The 23,720-nt window shown below is 43.6% G+C and overlaps 1 protein-coding gene across 1 annotated transcript in view; it reads right to left on the reverse strand.

Annotated features, from left to right (window-relative positions):
- msh3 (mutS homolog 3 (E. coli)) overlaps nucleotides 1–23,720 on the reverse strand; it is a 459,900-nt gene that overhangs the window by 185,712 nt on the left and 250,468 nt on the right. Inside the window, exon 20 of the mRNA XM_085989589.1 lies at nucleotides 22,649–22,806. Coding sequence (XP_085845715.1) covers nucleotides 22,649–22,806 — 158 coding nt within the window. The remainder of the gene's footprint in view (nucleotides 1–22,648; nucleotides 22,807–23,720) is intronic.

A 23,720-nucleotide genomic window follows, 5' to 3' on the forward strand; every position in this document is an offset into this window, starting at 1 on the left:
GCCAAGATAACAGAGAATCATGGTGCAGAACCTTGTCCAACTTTGTTGCTGCCTCTGCCCCTGCATGTTTAAAGACTAAGCGTTGCTATACTTCTCCTGTTTTAGTATCGATGTTCTAGATCACTTTCTGAATACATGTGCTACACAGTAGATTTTACTTTGGCTCACTGCTTGTGGGCATCAAACTCACACTGTTAACAGCAATAGAAGCAATGAGGGATGTGGTTTGCAATCTGTCTGATTCCCGAGTGTTTGGATTTTTTTACATATTTCACAGGCCAGAATTTTCTCATCAAAAACGGGTGGGTTTGGGGTGTGGGGACAGTTAAATTGTTAAAAATGTGAACCCCGACCTGCTCCCGCCGCCTCTCAGTTTTGTCAGAGGCGGGACGGGGAGGGGACAGGATGGGATGGGCAGCCAGCCAGCTGCTAGGGGGCGTTGCCGTAATTTAAATATTGTAATGAGGCGGGAAGCCTCTATTATCCCCTCCATTTTGTTTTTAACTTCCTGTGGATGGGTTTCACACAATTCGTGAAACCCGGCAGTTAACAGAGGCGGAGGGTGCTGCATCCAGGAGGTGGCTTTAGACCTACCTCCTGGATCCAGGGTCCCAGCCTAACCCTCCCCCCACACGAGGCCTCCGATCACACCCACCACAGCACCCCCCCCCCCCCCCCCCCAAAATGATGAGGAGGTCGGCCCCGATTCTCCCGCCCCAATCCTCCAGGCACCCCCCCTCCCGGATCCCCGACCTCCCCAATCACCCCCCATCGGCTGCCAATCGCATGCCGATTCTGCAACCCCCCCCCCCAATTGCTCTCCCCACTCCTGCAATTCCTACCCAGGGCCGACCCCTTGCAACTGAGGCCTACCCGACCGCAGCCAGCCAGCCTCTCAAGCTGACTGGCTGAGGGCAGGAAACGGAGGCCTTGCATTCAAATTAGGTGGGGAAACCTGGGTTTCCCGCCCTCCCACCCCACAACCTAGGTACAGCGAGATCAGTCATGGATGATTTATAAAGAATGACCAGAAGTTGTTCAGCAGATTATTTGGAGAGAGATAACTATCTGTATCGATTTACATTAAAAAGTCTCAAATCCGACACGCACTTCCAGTGTCATAATATTTGAGTCATGTTTTTATGTCAACATCCATAATGGGAAATCCAATGTCAACATTTCATAATGAACCAGAAAACTATATTAGCCTACAGTACAGAAGGAGGCTAGTCAGTCTATCGTGTGTGAAGCTTGGGGACAATCTAAAACTTCTAAGTTAAAAAGTAAATTCGGTACATTTTCTAATTTTACTTCATCAAAATCTGAAATATCTAAAAACAAAGTAAAAGCAAGCCTATTTTGGAAACTGAAAAATACTTTCAGTTCGTTAACCAATAAATAGAATCTATATAGAACCATAGCCATGTACCTCCCTTTGCTTCGAATATATATCCAATTTTCCTGTAAAAGATACAATGGTTTCTGCCTCAACCACTTCCTGTCGTAAAACGTTCTTGCTCCAAGAACCCGGAGTAAAGAAATTTCTCCTAACCTCTGAACTCATTCTCTCAGTGATTATTTCAAAATGATGATTCCTCGTCACCAACTCCTCGACCAAAGAAAATCATCTTACCCTATTCGCCCTATCAAAATTCTTCATAATGTAAAAAAAGCTGCCCCAGTGGAATTAGTGCCAGCATGTTCAGTGTCTTCTATTAACTATAGTTTCCCATTCCTCACATCATCCCAGTGAATCTAACTTGTACAGTCTTTAAATCTTGTATCAGTTTTAAAACTTTTCTCACAGTGTCCTGGCTAACATTTCCTCAAACAGCACCATCAAAACAGTTTACCTGGTCATTTAACTCATTTGCTGTTTGTGGAAACTTGCTGTGCACCAATTAGTTGCCAAGTTTGCCTGTGTAATAGTGACTGGGCTTAATAAGTAATTTACTGACTATGAAGCTGCTTGAGATGTTCTGAGGACATGAAAGGTATTGTATAAATACAAGTTCTTTCTTTTTAAAGAGAATCATGAACCAATGGTTCTTAAATCAATATACAGGAAACTTTGTGATATCCGGCACTGACGGGACCGGCGTGTTGCCGATCTATCAAAACTGCCGGACATACAAAGTTAATGTTGAAGCATACGGAGGTTTTCATCTCCGTATCTGACAACAAACACTGTTGCTTAGCAACAGCTTCTAAAGAGTCAGTTGCAGCTGCAAGCGTCTGTAGCTGAAGCTGTTGCTATAGCTACAGACCTTGCAGTGGCTGACTGGGGAAAAAAAAAAGAACGAGATCTAAAAAAAACTTACAGAAAACGGCTCCTGATTTTTGCCGTTAGATCGAGTATTCCGGACATACAACCTCTGGATAAACCAAAGTTTCCTGTACCTTATTTTTTTTAAAACACAAGAAAAAAATATTTGTTCAGTGTTGTGTTAACATGCCTAGGATCTTAAGGAAGAAGTCTATCTAGTCTCTCAGCTACAATGCATCAAAAGCCTGGGACTGGCATAAAACAAAACAAAAAATTCACTGCAAACCAGACATTTGATAAACCTGAGTGAATGTACTAACTAAAAGAAACCAACCTTTGAACTACTGGTAGTTCTCATACATAATTCCATCTGTTGAACCAGTTTAATATAAAATCCTAATTTTGGTAAATCACACTCATCATGACAAGAATTCCTGTGTGATGGAAGTGTTATATGTAACTAAATCATAGATCCATTCTCATAACATGTTTATATGTAGTAAGTAGGCAAAATCATACTCCATACTGATATGGAAGACACACTAAAATAAAGGTATTGAGCTAAATTTTGTGCACAAATACAGTGTCACATACCAGGCCAGCTACAGAGAGGCAGACTGGACACATCAAAGCGTGACTGCAGGTCAATAAGGCCATAACAAAAGCATACCAAGCACATGGGTTTATTTCTAGAGGGACAGAATTGAAAAGTAGAGAAGTTATGCTAAACTTATATCAAACTTTGGTTAGATCACACTTGGAGTACTGTGTGCAGTTCCAGTTGCCATAAAAAGGATATAGAGGCATTCGAGAGGGTGCAATTAAGATTTACAAGGATGATGCCAGAACTGCGAGGTTACACCCATCAGGAAAGGATGAACAGGCTGGGTCTCGAGAAGGCTGAAGGGTGACCTAATAGAGGTCTTTAAAGTTATGAAAGTTTTTGATAGAGTAGATACAGAGAGAGTGCTTCCATTTGTGGGGAAGAGCAAAACTAGAGGCCATCAATATAAGGTAGTCACCAAGAAATCAAATCGGGAATTCAGAAGAAACTTCTTTACCCAGAGATTGGTGAGAATGTGGAACTCATTATCACAGGGAGTGGTTGAAGCGAATAGTATAGAAGCATTTAAGGGGAGGCTAGATAAGCATATGAGGGAGAAGGGAATAGAGGGTTATGCTGATAGAGTTAGATGAGGAAAGATGGCAGGAGGCTCGAGTGGAGCATAAATGGATTAGTTGGGCCAAATGACCTGTTTCTGTGCTGTATATTCTATGTAACCTATATAGTGTTGGTGTAAATCAAAGGATTTCAGATTCTGGAGTGGGGGAAGCTGTACAAACAGATCAGGCTTCACTCCAACTCAACTGGCAACAATGCTCTTGCAGAGGACTAGAGGAAGATTTCAACTAGTAATGCATGTAGAGGTTTTAACCTCTATATATATATATTGGCAGCGAAGGGAAAAAGTTGCACCAATTAATGCATACATGCTGACCTAGAAAACTAGCAAACACTGAAAAAACTGCCTCCAAAAATAGCCCTAAATGTAAGCATTGTGACATATGAAAACAAAGAGTTAGACTGAAAGTGCAGCAGGACATAACTTAAGTTGCAAGACTACCCAACGATCCATCATTTTTATTAGAGGAAAAAAGCCTCCACAAGCTAAATACATAAAAGCGCAGCTTCCAGCAGTGGTGGATTAAAAAAAGTACTCAACATGGGTATGAGTGATGTTCAGGCATGAGATTTATTTTTGAAGGAAATGTGGGCACATGGTTCCCCCCTCTGAAGAAAATATTGATTCCCGGCATCGGATTTAGTGCATTCACTAGTAGTGTTAGATTAGGTACAAGTCTCTGATTTGGACAAATTGCTTGATTTACACACCAGTGCCAAATAAAAGATGACAGATCTACAATGAGAACCTGTAGATCACTAATTTGATGCACTAAAACTGAAACAGGAGGCGCAAAGGCACCCAATTTCACCCCATGACTCCTCGTCACTGACTTCCTGACCACATTGTTTATATTTTTTTAAATCTCTAATAAATCTCTTCTTTACCCTCTCTGCTTCAGTATAGTCAGTGTCTCAAGTCTCTCCTGATAATAGTTTCCCACCACTGGCATCATCCCAGTAAATCTATGCTGTATGTTTTCTATGGTTTTAATGTTCTTTCTATAATGGGGTGCCCAAAACAGCACGCAGTACTCTAACTGTGGCCGAACCAATGTTTTGTATAGATTCATCATTATTTTACTCTAGGACTCTATGCCCTTATTTAGAAAATCCCAAATTCTACTGGCCTTTTAATAGCTTTTTCTACCTGCACTCTGACTTTCAGAGAATTAGGTATTTGAACTGCAAGGCAATGTTCCCTGTAATATATTTTTGGTTCGTGAGCCCTTTAACTGGCCTATTCAATTTTTCGCGCAGGCACGGTTATTTCCATTGAAAAGCTGGTGAGTGGCCTGCGCTTGTTAGTTAAACTGGATGTGGTCTATTGTCCGTGAAAAAGCAGCCTAGCTTATCCATCCGACAGGAAATAACGCAGCCCCTTTGTCTCACACAATCAGAATCATCTCAGATACTCAGTGCTGGACCGTGACTTTCTTTTCAGGATCCAAAATGTTCACACTAGTTGTCTCCGTCAAGGCTGAAGTGAAGTAAAATGGCTTGAAGCTAAAGCAACAAGGAGTCAGCTTATTACAGTGAAACAGATGCTTTTGAACATTAATCCCAACATCCTTCGCTACCTTACCCATAATGCCTAGGAAATAATCAGATGACAGCTGGCAGCATAATTCTTCGATTTTTCTTGTGACTAGGAACTAAGATTTAGCTCACCATCATTAAGGGAAAGCTCATTTGTGTACTCTTAATTACAAATCTTTAGGACCTAACCAGTGAACTCATCTGGTACCATGGCCAGGGTGACAACTAGTTGCTGTCAAAAATTCTTTTGTCCAGAGACTACTGTAATTGTGCACATTTGTAGTGCATAACTGTCCTTTGGTTTGAGTCTTTGTACCTCAACTGAACAGTCATTAAAACACTTTAGTCATTTAAACCACCAACTAATTACCACCAAAACAGTTGGGTTACATGGTTACCTCAGGAGGCAACATTATATAAACAGTGCGAGCTGTTGGCAGATCCAGCCTGTCTCATGTAGGCCAGCAAGGTGGTTTTTCATTCATCTCCCCAAAGCTCAACAACCAATTCCTTCCAATCAACACAAGAAAGTTAGTAACAAATTAATTCCTCTGAGAAGTTGCTGATCAATTCTGAGACAAGGATACACTTGACAATGATAACGTGAGGGTAGACTTGCTGCCGATGTAAGTTTCATGGAACAGTTTGGCCCCAGCACAAGGGCATGAAATGGTTAAACTTCGAGGCACAGAAAAGGTGCCAGTCATCAAAGTCTGAAGTTCTTGGAGAACACATCGATACTGGACAATGAAAGCTTTGACTCATGATTAACTCTGAAAAGGACATTGACATTGAACTGTGAGGCCTTGAATCGTGATTGGTTTCGATCGGAAAAATTAACATTCAGACAATGCTCTGAGTTTAACTGAAACAATGGGGTCACGATCGACTTCCTGACATGAATGGAAGATACACAAGTCCCGAGCAGACAATCAGCCAACCACCCATCAACAGTAATAGAAATCACATTGAATATGCGTTACCGAGAGCAGGAGAGGAGATAAGTTATCTTCGATCTCACAACGCTGTACACCTCCAGTGATTGTATTACAGGTTGACGAGGTGTGAATGTCGGACAGTTCAGCAAACCGACAACCGAAACTGGTTGGGGGAGGCCCAGCGTGGGGCCAGGTGACTAAAAGAACTATAAGGAGTGACATCGACTTGTGGACACTGCTACAGTCAGGTGAAGAAGGACGGGGGACCAGTCACCTCCAGATCCAGAGCCTACAATCAACATCGGTAACGACCAGCCGCATGGGTGATTGTAAGTTTCAGCCAAATCTCTAAGGGGTTTGTTGGTTTTAATAAACTAACAATTTTGGGTTGAGCCTAAACCTTTGTGTCATGTATATTTTGTTCCTGTAAATCCAGAGTCCAAGAATCCTTGTAAGGCGTAAGGGAACTGAACACCTTACAGTGTACCCCCAATTTCCCGCAGTATTATCTGGGCTTTCCGCCAATCTCCACACCAAAGTTATGGTAGAAGATGGGGAGAACTCCTGCAACAATGTCTGTCTATAATCCAAGATTTTTTTTTACAATAAAAGCGGATTATTGATATACAATTGTCCCCACCTTACCACTCTAACTGTCCTCATTTGTGCAAACAGTAGCTAATGCTGCTTTAATGATAAGAACAACAAAGGAGCTTTATCGTAAAGTAAAATGGCTTTCATATGTATACAAAAAAACTGAATTCTAAAAGAAAGCCAATTGGGTTCAAATGTAATTTTGATTCCTCTATGCTGGTAATTAATACTAGGTAACATTAAAATAATTCGATGCCTGGAGAGACGATTCAGATCTATAAAATTAGGGGCTATAAAGTGCCAGCATGGAGAAGAAGTGCCCATTGCAGGTTGTGAAGCTACTGCCATACTACATCAGTGCAGTCACCGAGTTACAGATGAAACACGAGTTTGAAAGTTCCTGTTCTTTTTTCTCATCCTTCATTCATTCCTTCACATATTAAGGTCTGGAGTTGCAAGAGACAGTGCAGTTCATTTATCATTTGTAATTGTGCATGACATTATTGTTTCGTTTTTTCCACTAAGGCAGCACTGATAAATGTGGGTCTGTGCAACAATATGGTCAGCCCATTATGGTGACTGATAAAGCCAATATTGGACCAGCTGGGAGTCCTGATAAACTGTCCCTGAGCAATTTGTTCTTCTGCAGCGTACAAAACTGAACCATGCACAACTACTATTTACTGGATAAATCTTTTCTTTCCTGTTGTCAAACCTTATAAATATTTAAAGCTGCACCATCCGTTAAGATCTATTTCTCAATGCCAAGTCAGTACCATAAATTCAATTAAGTTCCCAACAAACTATCTTTGTGTACCTGGGACAGTTCAAAGAGAGACAATTAGCCAAATGTAAAATAAAGAAATAACAAGTTGAAATACACTCGTTTCTTGTAAGCATACTTAGATTTATCAAACCTTCAAACATAAGCACACATTCCTGATGGTTTTTCTCATTTGCGAAGAAACCATGCAAGACAAACACTCTCATTTTTCTAAAAACTCTTACCAAAAACAGCCTTCAGAGAAGACTGCGATTACAGAAACTATTATTTTTCTTCAAGGGAGGCTTAGAAAGAAACCAGAAAGACACACACTGAACTCTGGGTGAATACGTCAGAATTTTGAATCTTGAGATGTACTTTTTTTTTTATACAACTGAACATTGTACAATAGCTATTTTAAACATGCTCACCGAGTTCTGTTTATAGTGAAATAATCTTTAGGTTTAAGTACCGATTCATACTTAGTTTACGTATTAAGAATTACATTAGTTAAACATGTTGGTTTCAATTCCATGCCGCAGTGGGGGTACTTCTGAATCAGAGCAAGTGAAACAAAATGGGTGTTCTCATTTGTATTTATGTATTTAAAAACCTACAACTATCATGAAGATCACCAGCCTGGTGCACTATGAGGCATTGTATTTACGCTCCCAATCAATACTGGCATGCCAACTCTAACTTTGATCATTTTGACAAATAATCGCCATCTTTTGCTCCATTCTGTCCAAATACAATGACTGACATCGAACTTTATCCCAGTCATGTCTGTCAGACCCACCACACTCTGGACTCCAATTAAACATCATCATATTCAGGTTGTGCGCCTCCAAACTAATGGTTTCTCTTTGACCTGACTAAGTACACAAAGGCCATTTGTTGAAAACCTCATGGAAGTGAGAGTATTGACTGGACAAAAAATTAATTTTTCAAGCAACTTTAAATCTCAGTCTGATCATTCTTCAGATCAATGCCAGCTTTTCAGTCTTGAATACCCAAGCATAGCTTTCTTTCTTGGAAATTGTCTCATGTTCAACCTGTCCTTAAAAAAGGTGCTCTTTCCTACCCTTCTAACTATTGCCCTACGGTCCTTACAATTGTACTTTCAAAAATTCAAAGCTGCTGTTAACTCTCAAACTGTTCATCACCAATAACATGATCATCAGTATGATTTCTGGCACTGACATTCCACTAGTGGTTTTTCATCTTTGTTATGCACCGCTGGAACTCTGCTCATGACAACTTTGCTGATGCATTTGTCTTGGACATCTTCAAAGCCTTTGACAAGCTGTGTACATTATGGGCTGGAATATCCTCGATCAGACTTACGCCAAAACGTATGCCAGTTTCGATACAGATCTTATTGTTAGCAATTTACGTCAAAATTTCCCGAGAATCCTATTAGCATACACCCGAACATAAAAAAACAGTGGAAATCAGTCTAAACAATCAGGGCTCGAAAAAAACCTGGAATATTCGCCATCTACTTTCTTTAGCTTATTGATGTTATGAAAATTGAAGCGAGAAGCCATCAAACAATCATTTATGCTCATTAAGCACAGCATGTTTAAGAAAATACAATTGTAGCAGCTTTTTTCTTTTTAATATAATTGATCATAATGCCATAAAAAGCATTCAATGATTTAAAAAAATTCAGTGGTCTTAATAAGGAGAAAAAAAAAGTGCAAAACAAATAAAAAGAAAAGAATTGCTACAAAACACCATAATGATTTTGGGCGGAAACTTACGCCCGTTCTGAATGGGCGTAAATGCAGGAATGCACAATAGTTGTTGTGCACTCCTTGCTCTTTTGCAAGGGGGCGGGGCTATGTTAATGAGCTAAGTGGGGTTTCAGCAGATGTAACTCAGGAGCGGTTCAGGAATTTTCCTATAAACCAGTTACATGCGAATGTCCTTGGAGAAAATGGCACAACTCCGCTCTTACGCCACAATTCCACCAAAACTTGCCAGGAAATTCCGGTCTATATGTTCTCCCGCCAAAGCTATGTTCAAGCTACCTGGTTCTCTCTCAAATTGCTCAATTGATGACTTATCCTTGAGTCCTTTTGCTATGAACGCTAGGTGCCCCAAGACTCTGTTTGCCATCTCAATCTCATCAGTGACCTCTCCACTCATCATCCATTTGAGTACAGGAGTAAAGAAGTCTTACTCCAATTATATAGGGCCTTGGTGAGACCACACCTGGAGTAGTGTGTACAATTTTGGTCTCCTTACCTAAGGAAGGATATACTTGCCATAGAGGGAGTGCAACAAAGGTTCACGAGATTGATTCCTGGGATGGCGGGACTGTCGTACGAGAAGAGATTGAGTAAACTAGGCCTGTATTATCTTGAATTCAGAAGAATGAGAGGGGATCTCATTGAAGCATACAAAACTATTACAGGGCTTGATAAGGTGGATGTTGGGAGAATGTTTCCCTTGGCTGGGGAGTCTAGAACCAGGGGCCACAGCCTCAGGATAAAGGGTAGGCCATTCAGGACCGAGATGAGAAGAAATTTCTTCACACAGAGGGTGGTGAATCTTTGGAATTCTCTACCCCAGAGGGCGGTGGAGGCTCAGTCATTGGGTATATTCAAAACAGAAGTTGATAGATTTCTGACTAGTAAGGTCATCAAGGGATATGGCGATAGGGCCAGTGAATGGAGTTGAGGTAGAAGATCAGCCATGATCTCATTGAATGGCGGAGCAGGCTCGAAGGGCCGAATGGCCTACTCCTGCTCCTATTTCTTATGTTATGTTCATCCAACCCTATCCAATCTTTTGCTAATGATTCTACTTTACAACTTCCTTTGGTTCACAGATCTTAAGTGCATACAACCTCAATTCCTCTCAATGCAATAACTAAACCACCTCATCGCCATTTATCTCAGTTGCAATGAAAATCTTGGTTACGTTCAATTCTTCAAAGATGAAAGCCTAGATTTTCCGATTGGGCACAAGCTCAACCAAAACTGTGTGGTGCATGGTTTTCAGGGATCCAGACTGATTAGATTAGGGCAGATTTTAGAAAGATGAGGAGTGAGGTGAAAGGAGAAATTGGCACACAGGACTATAGAGCAACAGTGCGGCGCATTTTTTTAATAAACGGGAATGCAAAGATACAGCATAAGCATATTCCATTAAAAAAATGAGGAAACTACTAGTAGTTTTAGGATGCCATAGATAAATAAAGGTTAGAACCCAACTAAAATTGAAGAGGACAATAAGAACAATAAAATTGGGGGAAAAAATGGAAAAAACTGAAGGAGAATACGAGAAAAGAAAAATGGCTAAGAGTAGGATGAGGAAAGCCAAGAGTATGAGGAAAAATGTCAAAAATCAAAAAAGGAAGAGTGAGGTCTTTTGCAAATACATCAGTAAAAAGAGAATTGTTAAAAGCCAAATGTAAGCAACCAGTGCATGTCAGCATTTACCCTCCACACAGCAACTACAGGAAACTTTGTGCTATCCGGAGGTGAGCTATCCGGCAATCTGGAGCCACCGGCAAAAATCAGCAGCCGTTTTTTATTCTTTTTGTTTGTTTTTTTTGCTTTGTTTGAACAGTCAAGCTGTGCAAGGTCTGTAGCTATAGCAACAGCTTCAGCTACAGAGCTTTAGGGCCACACCCGAGTGTTTAGAAGCTGGAGAGTACAGCAGTTTTGAGGCAACGGCAGCAACTCGGTCCCATGGGTGCCGGATAGCACAAAGTTTCCTGTAGTTGTAATCACATTTGCCCACCCTGTTTCCCATATTCCTTCATCCACCCATCCAATCTAATCTCAAATGTTGACGTCATTTTTGCCTCTAATTTTCACCCTGGAATTGAATTCCAGAGCCTCACAACTCTGTGTGAAGAAGTTTCGCTTGCCCTCTGTTCTAATAAATCGCTTACATTTAATCCTGTATCTATGCGCCACCCCACCATGCTGGACCCCTCAACTACTGGAAACAATCTTTCATCTAATCTGTCATAATTCTTCTATCATATCACCCCATAATCTGTGTTGTTCTAATGAAAAAAGATCAAATTTTTCATGCCTTTCTTCATATTTGTATTGCCTCATACCAGGCAGTATCCTAGTGAATCTGCACTGTACCTTCTCTAAATCATCAATATCCTTCCTGTAATGTGGAACCCAATACCGCACAGTATTCTAACTAAGGTCTTGAGGATATGCTACATGGTCAGTAACTACAGGGCCTTACAAGGGATGGAACCTCCTTTCACCACTTACACTGCATCAGAGCGGGCATGGCCAGGTGTGGGACCTTCCCACGTCAGCCTTGTTTCATTAGAAGTAACTAGAAAAATGATTTGCAAGAAGATGAATGCACAAGATGGATAGTGATACAGGGCCTGATGTTACTTCCCCCCCCACCCCCCCAAGAGTGCTCATATATTCAATCGCTCTTTGAGGTCTGGGTCTGTCCCCATGGTTTGGCAGGTGGTTCATGTGCTTCTATTACTTAAGAAAGTGAAATCAAACCTTAGAAATTATGGGGACACAAGTCTGACTTTGGTAATAGGGATGCTGTTGTAATGCATTTATGGGATGTAATAGATCATCACTTGGAGAATTTGGCAATTATTTGGGATACCCAACATGGCTTTAGGAAACATAACTCCTACCTCACTAACTTGATGGAGTACTTTGAGGTGACCAGAATGGTGTATGATGATATTGTTGATGTTGTATAGACTTCAAAAATGGTTTGATAAACTACAGCATAGACGGCTATTAGGACAAATTAGATCTAATGGGATTAAAGGGCAGTTATTACAATGGATAGGTAGCTGGTTGAAATCACTTAAGATGAAGGTTATTTTTAATGGAAATATAGCTGATGGGAGCCAAGGTATGGTTCACAGGGCTCTGTACTAGGTCGGCTGCTATTCATCATTTTCATTAATGAATAGAGAAGGGTTGAAACATAATGATTGTTAAATTCACAGAATTTATTGCCCATCCCTAATTGCCCTTGAGAAGGTGGTGGTGAGCCACCTTATACAACCGAGTGGCTCGCTAGGCCATTTCAGAGGGCAGTTAAGAGTCAAGCACATTGCTGTGGGTCTAGTCACATATAGGCCAGACCAGGTAACGGTGCCCTAAAGGACATTAGTGAACCAGATAGGTTTTCACGACAACCCAGTCGTTACTAGCTTTATATTCCAGATTTATTTAATTAACTGAATTTAAATTCCCCAGCTGCCATGGTGGGTTTTGAACTCATGTCTCTGGATTATTAGTCCAGCAACATAACCACTATGCTACCGTACCCCTGATAATGATAAAATGTGTGCTGGATTAGTTATTCAGGCTAAATTGATAGCTTCTAGTCCAATTTAGCCAAGTTAGTGAATGGGCCAATGTGTGTAAAATGTCATTTAACGGAGACAAGTAGTTTCATGCACCTGGTGTTAGGTGACTGCAGGCATATTTATACCACATAAGAGTATCTGCTAAAGGTAATAGATTAAGAAAGAGATTGGGGTATTAACCAAATACTCATTAAAGGTGCATGAGGTATGTGAAGTGGCTACAGGGAAAGCAAATTGGGTTTTAGGTTATAATCCTAAAACCACTGAGCACTAAACAATGAGTACTATGCTCACGTAACATAAGGCTCTGGTATGCCTACACCTGGAGTACTGCATCCAGTTTGGCTCCTGTGCATGGTAACAAATAAAGGCGCTCTGGATAGAGTGCAGAGGAGAACAACCAGGACAAGATCAAATCTTAGAGCTGTTAGATATGAGGATAGGCTCCAAGAGTTACGATTATTTATGTTGGAGAAACACAGGCTTAGAGAGGATATGATTCAAGTTTAGAAAATGATGAAGGGATTGGATGTAGTTAATTAAGTAGGACTAGAAATCATAGCAATAAAATACATAGGCAAGAATTTGGCTAGATGCCAGAAGTATTTCTTTTCATAGTCACTGCGCTCTGGACAGTACATTTAAAAACAAACTTGATGAGTTCTGAGTGAAGAAAGCATTCCCAATTATGGGGCTAAGTTGCTAGTTAGTTGTAATTGTGATGAGTCATTCATGAACAACCAGTCTCTTGAGCTTGCTTGATTACCGTAGCAAGTCAGAGAGGAATTTCCCCACAGTTTTTTATTAATTGGCTAATTTTTCCCCCTTTGTTTTTGCCTCTCCCAAGAGATATCATGGGTGAGCAGAGCACAAGACTGCACTGTTGAATGGGTGGAGCAGGCCTAATATGAGTTTAATTGTCTTTTCTCACCCTTCTTTTTGTATTTCCGATACAAGGAGCCAACAAAAGCCTGTGTTTCCCTTCCAAGCTTTATGTGCTCCCCTCAGTATACTCCAGCTCCAACTCCTTCCACGTACACCTGCTCAGACTGCTCCAGCGTCCATCCCTCCCTCCCTCATAGGTCAACTGAGTACTCCAGCAAGGCTTTGCTCCTTCCTCATTCCAGCCACAAGCCCTGGTCCTTGTTCACTTTACCCATGGGTCATAATCCCTCCCCACCTAGTTCTGAAGGTCCCATAAACTATCCAGAGCGCCTTTATTTTTTTTTTAACCATGCACAGGAACCAAAACTGGATGCAGTACTCCAAGTGCGGGCAACCTAGAAAAAAGCTTCAATCTTTTAGTCCGGTAGCTCTGCCAGACACTCCACCCCAACTACTTCTTATCCTGTGGGGAATATCACACAACCACTTCATACTACTCATAACATCCATCCCTCCCTTTTATGAAATCATTCCTTTGCTAAAAATTAGTTTCAAAAAAAGGACAAAATGCAATTTAAAAGAATTAGCATCTAATTTACTTCAACAGTTGAAACATACAGCACATACTAAATTCCTATCTCACAACAGTTGCAATTTTACACAGCACTCTTATTCTTATCGCAAGACATATATAAATTTATGAAAAATGTTTACAGCTTCGTAGCAAATGGTTATGCAATGAGGAGGAATTATTTTAGAATTGTTTTTGTAACTGAATCAATAATTTACCTAATCTACGCAGCCAATGCAATCAGGAAACAAGGCCTGAAGATGAGTTTGTCAAAGCAAAATTATTCTACAGGGCTGGAAATGAGCCATGGCAACTGAACAGTTTGTTTCTTTCTACAGGTTTCTGAGCTTCATCGTTGGCAGTGTCTGAAAACTGGATATAAATTCTGGGAATAGCTCTGGAATCATGCTACTTTCTGCCAATCTGGAACACACGCCATCCATAAATGACAGATTATTACCTCAGCTGTATCAACTGTGCCCTACAGCTCAATTCATGAAACCTGTTATATACTGAAATTTCTTGCACATTGACAAACATCATTGATACAAGCAACTTATACTGCGTTTATATTCTAAATTAGAGAGATCATCACGATATTCTAAGATACAGAAAATCTGTTTAACAGTTTACAAAGATGGAGTCCACACATCTAAAATGAATTGAGGAAAAATTTCATCTAACAAAGTGCGATGGTGAAAGTGTGACAGTACAGGAAATGTGTGCAAGACTTTTAATATATTTGAGATTAATGACTTGGATGACATCAAAATAAGGGGCAGGGTAAATAATGAGGAACACTGCAACCAGATTCAAATTTTCTTGCTTCAGTATTTAGTCACTTCCTTTTTAAAAGTTATTAAGAATTCTACTTCATCCACCATTTCTATTAAGGCATTTGATGTGTAAAACAAGCCTCTCCCTTTGTTCTTTCGGTGTTGGTCTTAAATTTATGCCCTCTCGTTATTGACTCACTGAACAATGGAAATAGTTTTTCTCTACCAAAAACCCTCATAATTCTGAACATTTCTATCAGATCTCAACCATCTCTGTTCAATGAAAAGAACCACAGTATCTCCTGATAACTAAGACTTTCCATATCTTGTATCATCTTAGTAAATCTCTTATGTGCCCATGGCCTTGACATTCTTCCTAAAGTAGCGCGCAGTATCCAAACTGTGGCTTAATCCTTGTCTCTCTGCTCTGGTACTTTGTTTAAATGTTGCCATTTAGTGGATATTTCTCTCCTTTATCCGCCCAAAATGTACAACCTCACACATCTCTGCATTAAATTTCATCTATCTGGCCTAGTCTACTAATCTCTGTAGCTTCATGAAGTTGCGTGATGATAACAACAACATCTTACATTTATATAGCCCCTTTAACATAGTAAAACATCTCAAGGCGCTTCACAGGAGAGTTATCAAACACAATTTGACACCGAGCCACATAAGGAATTATTAGGACAGGTGACCAAAAGCTTGGTCAAAAGGAGTGTCTGGAGAGAGAGGTAGAGGGGGAATTCCAGAGTTTAGGGTTTAGGCAGCTGAAGGCACGGCCACCAATGGTGTTCTGATTAAAATCGGGGACGCACAAGAAACCAGAATTGGAGGAGCGCAGAGATCTCAGAGGTTATAGACCTGGGCTGGATTTGGGGGGGTGGCGGGGGGTAACGGTGGTGTCTCAGGGATGCCCGAGGGTGCGAGGTCTCGTAAGGAGACTGTGTCCTCCCGCCCGTCTGGGTATGCCACATAGGCGTACTGGGGGTTGGCGTGCAGGAGGTCCACCCTCTCGACCAGGGGGTCCGTTTTATGGGCCCTCGCGTGCTTTCGCAGCAAGACGGGCCCCGGAGAGGTCAGCCAAGTTGGTAGCGTGGTTCCCGTAGTCGACTTCCTGGGGAAAACAAACATTCGTTCATGGGGGGTGGCGTTAATGGCAGTGCAAAGCAGTGACCGGATGGAATGCAGCGCTGCCGGGAGGACTTCCTGCCAGCGAGAGGTTGGGAGGCCCTTGGCCTTTAAGGCTAAGAGAACGGCCTTCCAGACAGTCGCGTTCTCTCTTTCCACCTGGCCGTTCCCTCGGGGGTTGTAGCTGGTGGTCCTGCTTGCAGCAATACCTCTCGCTAGTAGGAACTGGCGAAGTTCCTCGCTCATGAAGGAGGAGCCCCGGTCGCTATGTATATAGTTCGGGAACCCGAACACGGCGAAGAGGTCGTTCAGGCATTTGATGACCGTGGTACTGGTCATGTCTGGGCAGGGGAAGGCAAAGGGGAAACGGGAGTACTCGTCAATGATGTTGAGGAAGTACACATTACGGTCAGAGGACGGGAGGGGCCCCTTAAAATCGATGCTCAATTGAAGGGGCGGGTGGCCTTGATCAGGCTTGCTTTGTCCGGCCTAAAGAAATGCGGTTTGCATTCGGCACAGGTTTGGCAGTTCCTGGTCATGGTCCTGACCTCCTCGATGGAGTAGGGCAGGTTGCGGGCCTTAATGAAGTGGTAAAGTCTGGTGACTCCGGGGTGGCAGAGGTCGTTGTGGAGGGTCTGCAGTCTATCACTTTGCGCGTTGGCGCATGTACTTCGTGATAGAGCATCTGGGGGTTCGTTCAGTTTACCAGGCCGGTACAAGATCTCATAATCATAGGTGGAGAGCTCGATTCTCCACCTCAAGATCTTGTCGTTCTTGATTTTGCCCCTCAGCTTGTTATTAAACATAAAAGCGACCGAACGCTGGTCGGTGAGGAGGGTAAATCGTTTGCCTGCCAGGTAATGCCTCCAGCGTCGTACAGCCTCCACGATCGCCTGGGCCTCCTTCTCGACCGAGGAGTGTCGGATCTCAGGGCCCTGGAGGGTCCTTGAGAAGAAGGCCACCGGTCTCCCCTCCTGGTTAAGGGTTGCGGCTAGGGCGAAGTCGGATGCATCGCTCTCCACTTGGAAAGGGATAGACTCATCCACCGCGTGCATTGTGGCCTTAGCAATGTCTCCTTTAATGAGGGAGAAGGCTGCGCACGCTTCTGCCGTCAGGGGGAAGGAGGTGGACTTCATGAGGGGTCTGGCTTTGTCCGCATAATTCGGCACCCATTGGGCATAGTAGGCGAAGAGCCCCAGGGTCCTCTTCAGCGCCTTTGGACAGTGGGGGAGGGGAAGCTCCATGAGGGGGCGCATTCTTTCGGGGTCGGGGCCGATGACTCCGTTCTCTACTACGCAGCCGAGGATGGCAAGGCGCGAGGTGTTAAACACACATTTCTCCTTATTGTAGGTGAGGTTCAGCCGTTGGGCCGTACGGAGGAATCTCTCCAGATTAACATCATGGTCCTGCCGGTCGCGGCCGCAGATGGTGACGTTATCTAGATAGGGGAACGTGGCTTGCAGCCCGTTCTGGTCAACCATCCGGTCCATCTCCCTTTGGAAGACCGAAACCCCATTGGTGACGCCGAAGGGAACCCTAAGGAAGTGGTAGAGGCGGCCATTCGCCTCGAAGGCGGTATACTGGCGGTCCTCAGGGCGGATAGGGAGTTGGTGGTAGGCCGACTTAAGGTCGATGGTAGAGAATACTCGGTACTGTGCAATCTGATTGACCATATCAGATATGCGGGGAAGGGGGTATGCGTCCAGCTGGGTGTACCGGTTTATGGTTTGGCTGTAGTCGATGACTAGGCGGTTTTTATCGCCGGTCTTAACGACTATGACCTGGGCACGCCAGGGGCTGTTGCTCCTCTCGATGATGCCCTCTTTCAGGAGACGCTGCACCTCAGAGCTAATAAAAGCTCTGTCCCCGGCGCTGTACCGCCTGCTCTTGGTAGCGACGGGTTTACAGTCGCGGGTGAGGTTGGCGAACAGGGAGGGGGGCGGAACCCTGAGGGTGGATAGGCCGCAGGTGGTACGCGGTGGGCGGTTTAAAGGCTGTTGGTTGTCGACTGTGAGTGGGGGGAGGGGTCCACCGTATGCCAAAGTGACACTTTGAAGGTGGGATTGGAAATCCAGCCCTAGTAGGACGGCAGCGCAGAGTTGGGGCAGGACGAGAAGTTTAAAATTTTTATACTCCGTGCCCCTAACCGACAGGGTCACAACACAGTATCCGCTGATGTCTGTTGAATGGGACCTCGACGCCATCGAGATCCGGTTGCACGTTGGCTGGACAGTGAGGGAGTAGTGGCTCACCGTGTCTGGATGGATGAAACTCTCCGTGCTTCCGCTGTCGAACAGGCAGGTCGTGGCGTGGCCGTTTACTTTGATGTCCATCATGGACTTGGACAGGTGATGCGGGCGAGCTTGGTCCAGTGTGACGGAGGCTAGTGTATGGCTGAGCGAGCTGCTGTAGTCTGCGGGTGAGGCTGTGGTCGGGTCTGGAGACAAGGTGGCGGTCGAGTGTGGTGAACAAAATGGCGGTGCCCACGATGTTGCATAAAATGGCGGAGAAGATGGCCGCCCCCACAACTCACATGAGGCACTGCCGGTGTCGGTGGCCTTGATCAAAGATGGCCGCCCCCACGACTCACGAGGGGATACTGGCATCTGTGGCCTTGATGAAAGATGGCCGCCCCCACAACTCGCATGAGGCACTGCTGGCGTCTGTGGCTTTTCCCCTGCAGGCCTTCGCGAAGTGGCCTTTCTTGTGGCAGTCGGAGCAGGTCGCGTTTCTTGCAGGGCAGCGCGCCCTCGGGTGTTTTGCCTGGCCACAGAAAAAGCAGCCGGCGGCCCGATCGCGGGGCTCCGATGTCGCAGCCGGTACCGGGGGTGGCGGTCCCGATCGGGTCCGGGACGCCGACGCTGAGGTAGGTCCCAGAGGCGGCGGTGCGAGGGGTATTGCGGTCGGGGTCGGGCCCGAGTCCCAGGGTCGCGCAGCACAGTACCTGGAATACGCCTCGAGGTCCCGATGGGCCACTTCCAGAGAGCGAGCGAGGGCTGCAGCTGTGTTCAGGTCGAGGTCCTTTGATTCGAGCAGTCTTTGCCGTGAGTAGTCGGACCGAAGGCCTTTCACGAAGGCATCGCGGATATTCTCTTCAGTATTTTCTGCAGCCGTTACAGCTTTAAAGTCACAGTCCCTGCCGAGTGTTTGTAGCGCCCGTAAAAATTCATCTACAGACTCTCCTGGCTGTTGCGGGCGGGATCTTAGGAGATGTCTGGCATACATAGAATTTACCGGGCTCCGGTACTGCTCTTTCAGCAGGTTGAGGGCGGCCTCGTATGTAGTAAGGTCCTGGATGAGTGCAAATACTTTAGGGCTCACTTGGGCGGTCAGAACTCTTAGTTTGGATCTCTGAGGCACGCCGGATTCTCCCAGGTAGGATTCGAAACAGCTCAGCCAGTGTTTGAAGTCGAGGGCTAAGTTTGCTGCCTGTGGGTTTAGATCCAGGTACGGCGGTCGGAGGGCTCGCAGCCAGGCCGGCTGCTGTGGCTGTTGTAGCTGGGCGTCTGACTGGTCGTTTGGCTGCTCCGTTAAAGACATTTCAAAATTTAGCCAATAAAATTGATATACCTATCAATTCATCCAATGAAAAGCGACGAGTTAAGACAGTAACTATAGGTTTTTATTGGCTAAATAACAGAGCCCACCCTCGTGGGTGATCGGATCCAACAGGGAGGAATACCAGCCAGTCGACCACCTTTATACCTGGGCAGGTAGGTGGAGCCATGGGCGGAGTCAGCAGTGGTCAGCCCAGGTATAACAGCGTGACAAGAGGCGACCTCGTGTAGTGATACAACAGTGTAAACAGTGATAACCATAGTGTAACGATAGTGAACGATAAAAGTGGTTTACCACAAATAGCTCTCTACTGTTCTTAAAAAAGATGGTTATAAGTGGTGAATGGGATTAGACTGAAGAGGGTACGGTCAATGACACACCAATCATCAGTGTGGCAAACAGTGACTGCTCCTGCAATTATGATGTCCTAACTGAAGCAATGGAACACATGGCTCATGTGTTAAACCATTTTGGACTTTGATAAGATATCTGCCATCACTCATGCAGCTTGCAGATAATACCGTGTTTATAGAATAACAATGTTCTATGTTCCTCCATTATGACAATCTTTATAATAAATTTTAAAACATGATAATTTTTGTGAATGCAACATAATGTATCATTAGGATCACACCTATACCTTTTGCTTTAACAGTTACATTTACAGAAAAAGGACAATATTAATAGAATCCCATAATATACCATGAAAAATTTCCTTCCACTTTCTGAATTTAAAGCAATTCACCAATTCAAAACATCAGATCTGCCCATCACATCTAACTTTTAATGCTGAACAAAGAGAAATTGTGCTATCTGACACAAAATTGTTGCTACAAATGTTTGGAGGGTTAATTCTACTGCCTCCCTGATCTGGTATTGCCAAAATCACCACAATGAAGGGCAGTGGAAGGTTGCAGCGCTCTCGGTGTTGTAATCACCAGTGCGGCTTCCATCCCAATTCATGCAAAAGTGATTAAAGCCTTTTAGTGAACGCTGCAAGTTCCAAAAGGCTGGATTCTACACTCAATCCTGCATACTGTTTTATTTATTTCTAGACGAAAGGACTGAAATAAATACGAGTGATCAATCAGTCCCAACAATGGCACAAAGGAGCTGACATAAATGCAGAAATCTGTTAACCAGCATTATAGCTAAAAAGACAATGGCCCAGAAATTCGGGTCTCCACAGGTGAGTGCACACGGGGTACTCACCCGTAGGCCCAATGGAAGTGCCGGTTTCCTGCATGCACTGCGCATGCGCGAGAAACCGGCACTTCCATTCCTCTGAAAGGAGGGGTTCAGAGGTCGAACGCGTGCGCAGGAGAGGCTGCGCGTGCACATCGAACTTTGGGGTTTTTTTTTTTTTTAAATACAGGTTTTCCCGGGAGAGTAAGTCTCCAGAATTTAGAAGGCCTGCTTTTTACAAGGTAAGTGGCGAATTAATTAAAATTAAAACATTTTTTCCACAGGTTTATTATTTTTAAATATTTTAAAGCAAGGTAAGTTTATTTTTTAGCCCCATTAGAAAATAAAATTATTTTTTTCAAAAATTTAAATTATTGTTTCAAATAGTTATTTCATGTAATTTATAGTTTATTTTTAAAATGGGATTTAAAAAAAAATTTATTTGAAGATTTAGTGCTGTTTTAGGGCCGTAGTATTTATAAGTCTTGACAGCTCTTCCTGTCAGACTTATGAATGGAGCATTCCCTGCTCCGATTGGCTGCCCATGGCCCACGTGATCCCAGGGGACGCATCGAACTAACTGCGCCCCTGGGATACGCAAACAGTGCGCGCCGGCAGCTGGACCAGGCCCCGGATCGGAATTCCACGGGGGCCCAGAGCTCAACGGCCAGCGCGCAAGGTAAGTGCAGATCGGGGGCTTGCACCCGCGGGAAGCCCCCAACCCGAATTTCTGGGCCATTATAGTGTACTTTCTAGATACTGGACTGAGAGCACAGGATACAGTTAAATGCTCAGGTACCAGTACACTAAGATTGTTTTTTAAACTGGTTTAGCTGCATGCTAATGCCGCTGGCTCCAAATATGCTTCTCCAAGGCCACCCACCAGCAGATCCATATTTTACTGGGTCTTCTCAGCAAGCGGCCTGAGCATTTCTGGCACATTTATTTGCTACCGACTGTTGTTTCTGCAGCATCAACCTACTGTATGAATATGCTGTTTCAAACTAAATACAGGCGTATCTCATATTGGCCATCACTAGCCATCTTCTGATTTCTCTTTTTACTATAGTTCTGATTAATAACTGTTTAGAACCTGGTATCAGGCCTGTGCCAAAAAATACAAAAGGGTAAACAGATTCAGATTGATTACTCTTGTATGGTCAAAAAAAAATTAGGCGCTGAAATTCTTCTGCACCCAATTCTTGTCGAGCCCCCACATCTTCTAAGAACGCATACAAAAGCAAAATACTGCAGATGCTGTAATTCTGAAATAAAAACAGAAAATGCTGGAAATACTCAGCAGGTCAGGCAGCAACTGTGGAGAGAAACAGAGCTAACGTTTCAGGTCAATGACCTTTCAATGAAACAGAACCGCTGAGTATTTCCAGCATTTTCTGTTTTTATTTCTTCTAAGAACTGGATTGAGACTTCTCAAAATCACACTGGACTTTTACAACTAGAGACAGAGAGGGAAAGATTGGAAGCACACACTGGCACAGACTTTTACCATTAGCCTGGCCCAGATTATGAATCTAAATCCTGATTATACTTATGGTGCATTGCTTAACACACTCACGTCAAATTTTTGTATTTTAAAAAGTAAGGACTTTATTAAAATAGCACACCCAGGAATTTGACACAAATGTGTTAACCAATCTTCATGTGTTAAAGATAGCACACAGGAATTTCTGCTCAAATTCAGTTAATAATTTCCTTTTTCTATGAAGGATATCAGTTTCTAAATTACTTACTTATAAATGATATTAAGATCTAATTTTAGATGCAATATCTACACGGTAAGATCAAATTTTGGCAGTGTTTTAGTAGAGAAAGCCATTTAAACTCCCATTAGAGATAAAGAAACAACAGAAATGAATTCTCATGTAAAGCATTCACTCATTTTGAGAAATTAAAGTCATACCTTGTGTAAATATTGTCCACAATGCCAATCACAGCTTCTTCTGCAGGAACATAAGATCCAATTTGTGCCATGATGGTCATCAGTGCCACTTGTTTAATATAAGAACTCTTTCCTCCCATGTTCGGCCCAGTAATTACCATAACTCTCTGTCCATCTCCCTGAAAAGTAACACCCAACAAAATTATTGATCAGTGGACAGCTCAACAGCAACTCACCTGCCTCAAAGTGTGTCTTGGACATCCATGCTCGTTAACTACACCCCAGCTTTGTTCTTTACTAATTATTGATCCAGATTTACTGTTATGCTCGTAAAAGTAGCCTTAAACACTAATCAATGAGATAGTTGGGCAGTGTCCTCGGCCCATCTTCAGCTGCTTCATCAATGACCTTTCCTCCATCATAAGGTCAGAAATGGGGATGTTCACTGATGACTGCACAGTGTTCAGCGCCATTCACAACTCCTCAGGTAATGAAGCAGTCCATGCCAACGTGCAGCAAGACCTGGATGACATTCAGGCTTAGGGCGATAAGTGGCAAGTAACATTCGCAGCACACAAGTGCCAGGCAATGACCATCTCCAAAAAGAGAAAGCCTAACCACCTCCCCATGACATTACCATTGCCGAATCCACCACCACCAATATCCTGGGAGGGGTCACCATTGAGCAGAAATGTAACTGGACCAGCCACATAAATACTGTGGCTGCAAAAGCAGGTCAGAGGCTGGGTACTCTGCGGTGAGTGACTCACCTCCTGACTCCCCAAAGCCTTTCCACCATCTACAAGGCACAAGTCAGGAGTGTGATGGAATACTCTTCACTTGTCTGGATGAGTGCAGCTCCAACAACACTCAAGAAGCGCAACACCATCCAAGACAAAGCAGCCCACTTGATTGACACCCCATCCACCACCTTAAACATTCACTCCCTCCATCACCTGCGTACCGTGGCTGCAGTGTGTACCATCTACAAGATGCACTACAACTCACCAAGGCTTCAACAGCACCTCCCAAACTCGGGACCTCTACCACCTAGAAGGACAAGGACAGAAGGCGCATGGGAACACCACCACCC

The sequence above is a fragment of the Somniosus microcephalus genome, chromosome 1 (assembly GCF_052327205.1).
Source record: "Somniosus microcephalus isolate GS21.2 chromosome 1, FLI_Smic_1.0, whole genome shotgun sequence".
Classification (NCBI taxonomy): Eukaryota; Metazoa; Chordata; class Chondrichthyes; order Squaliformes; family Somniosidae; genus Somniosus; species Somniosus microcephalus.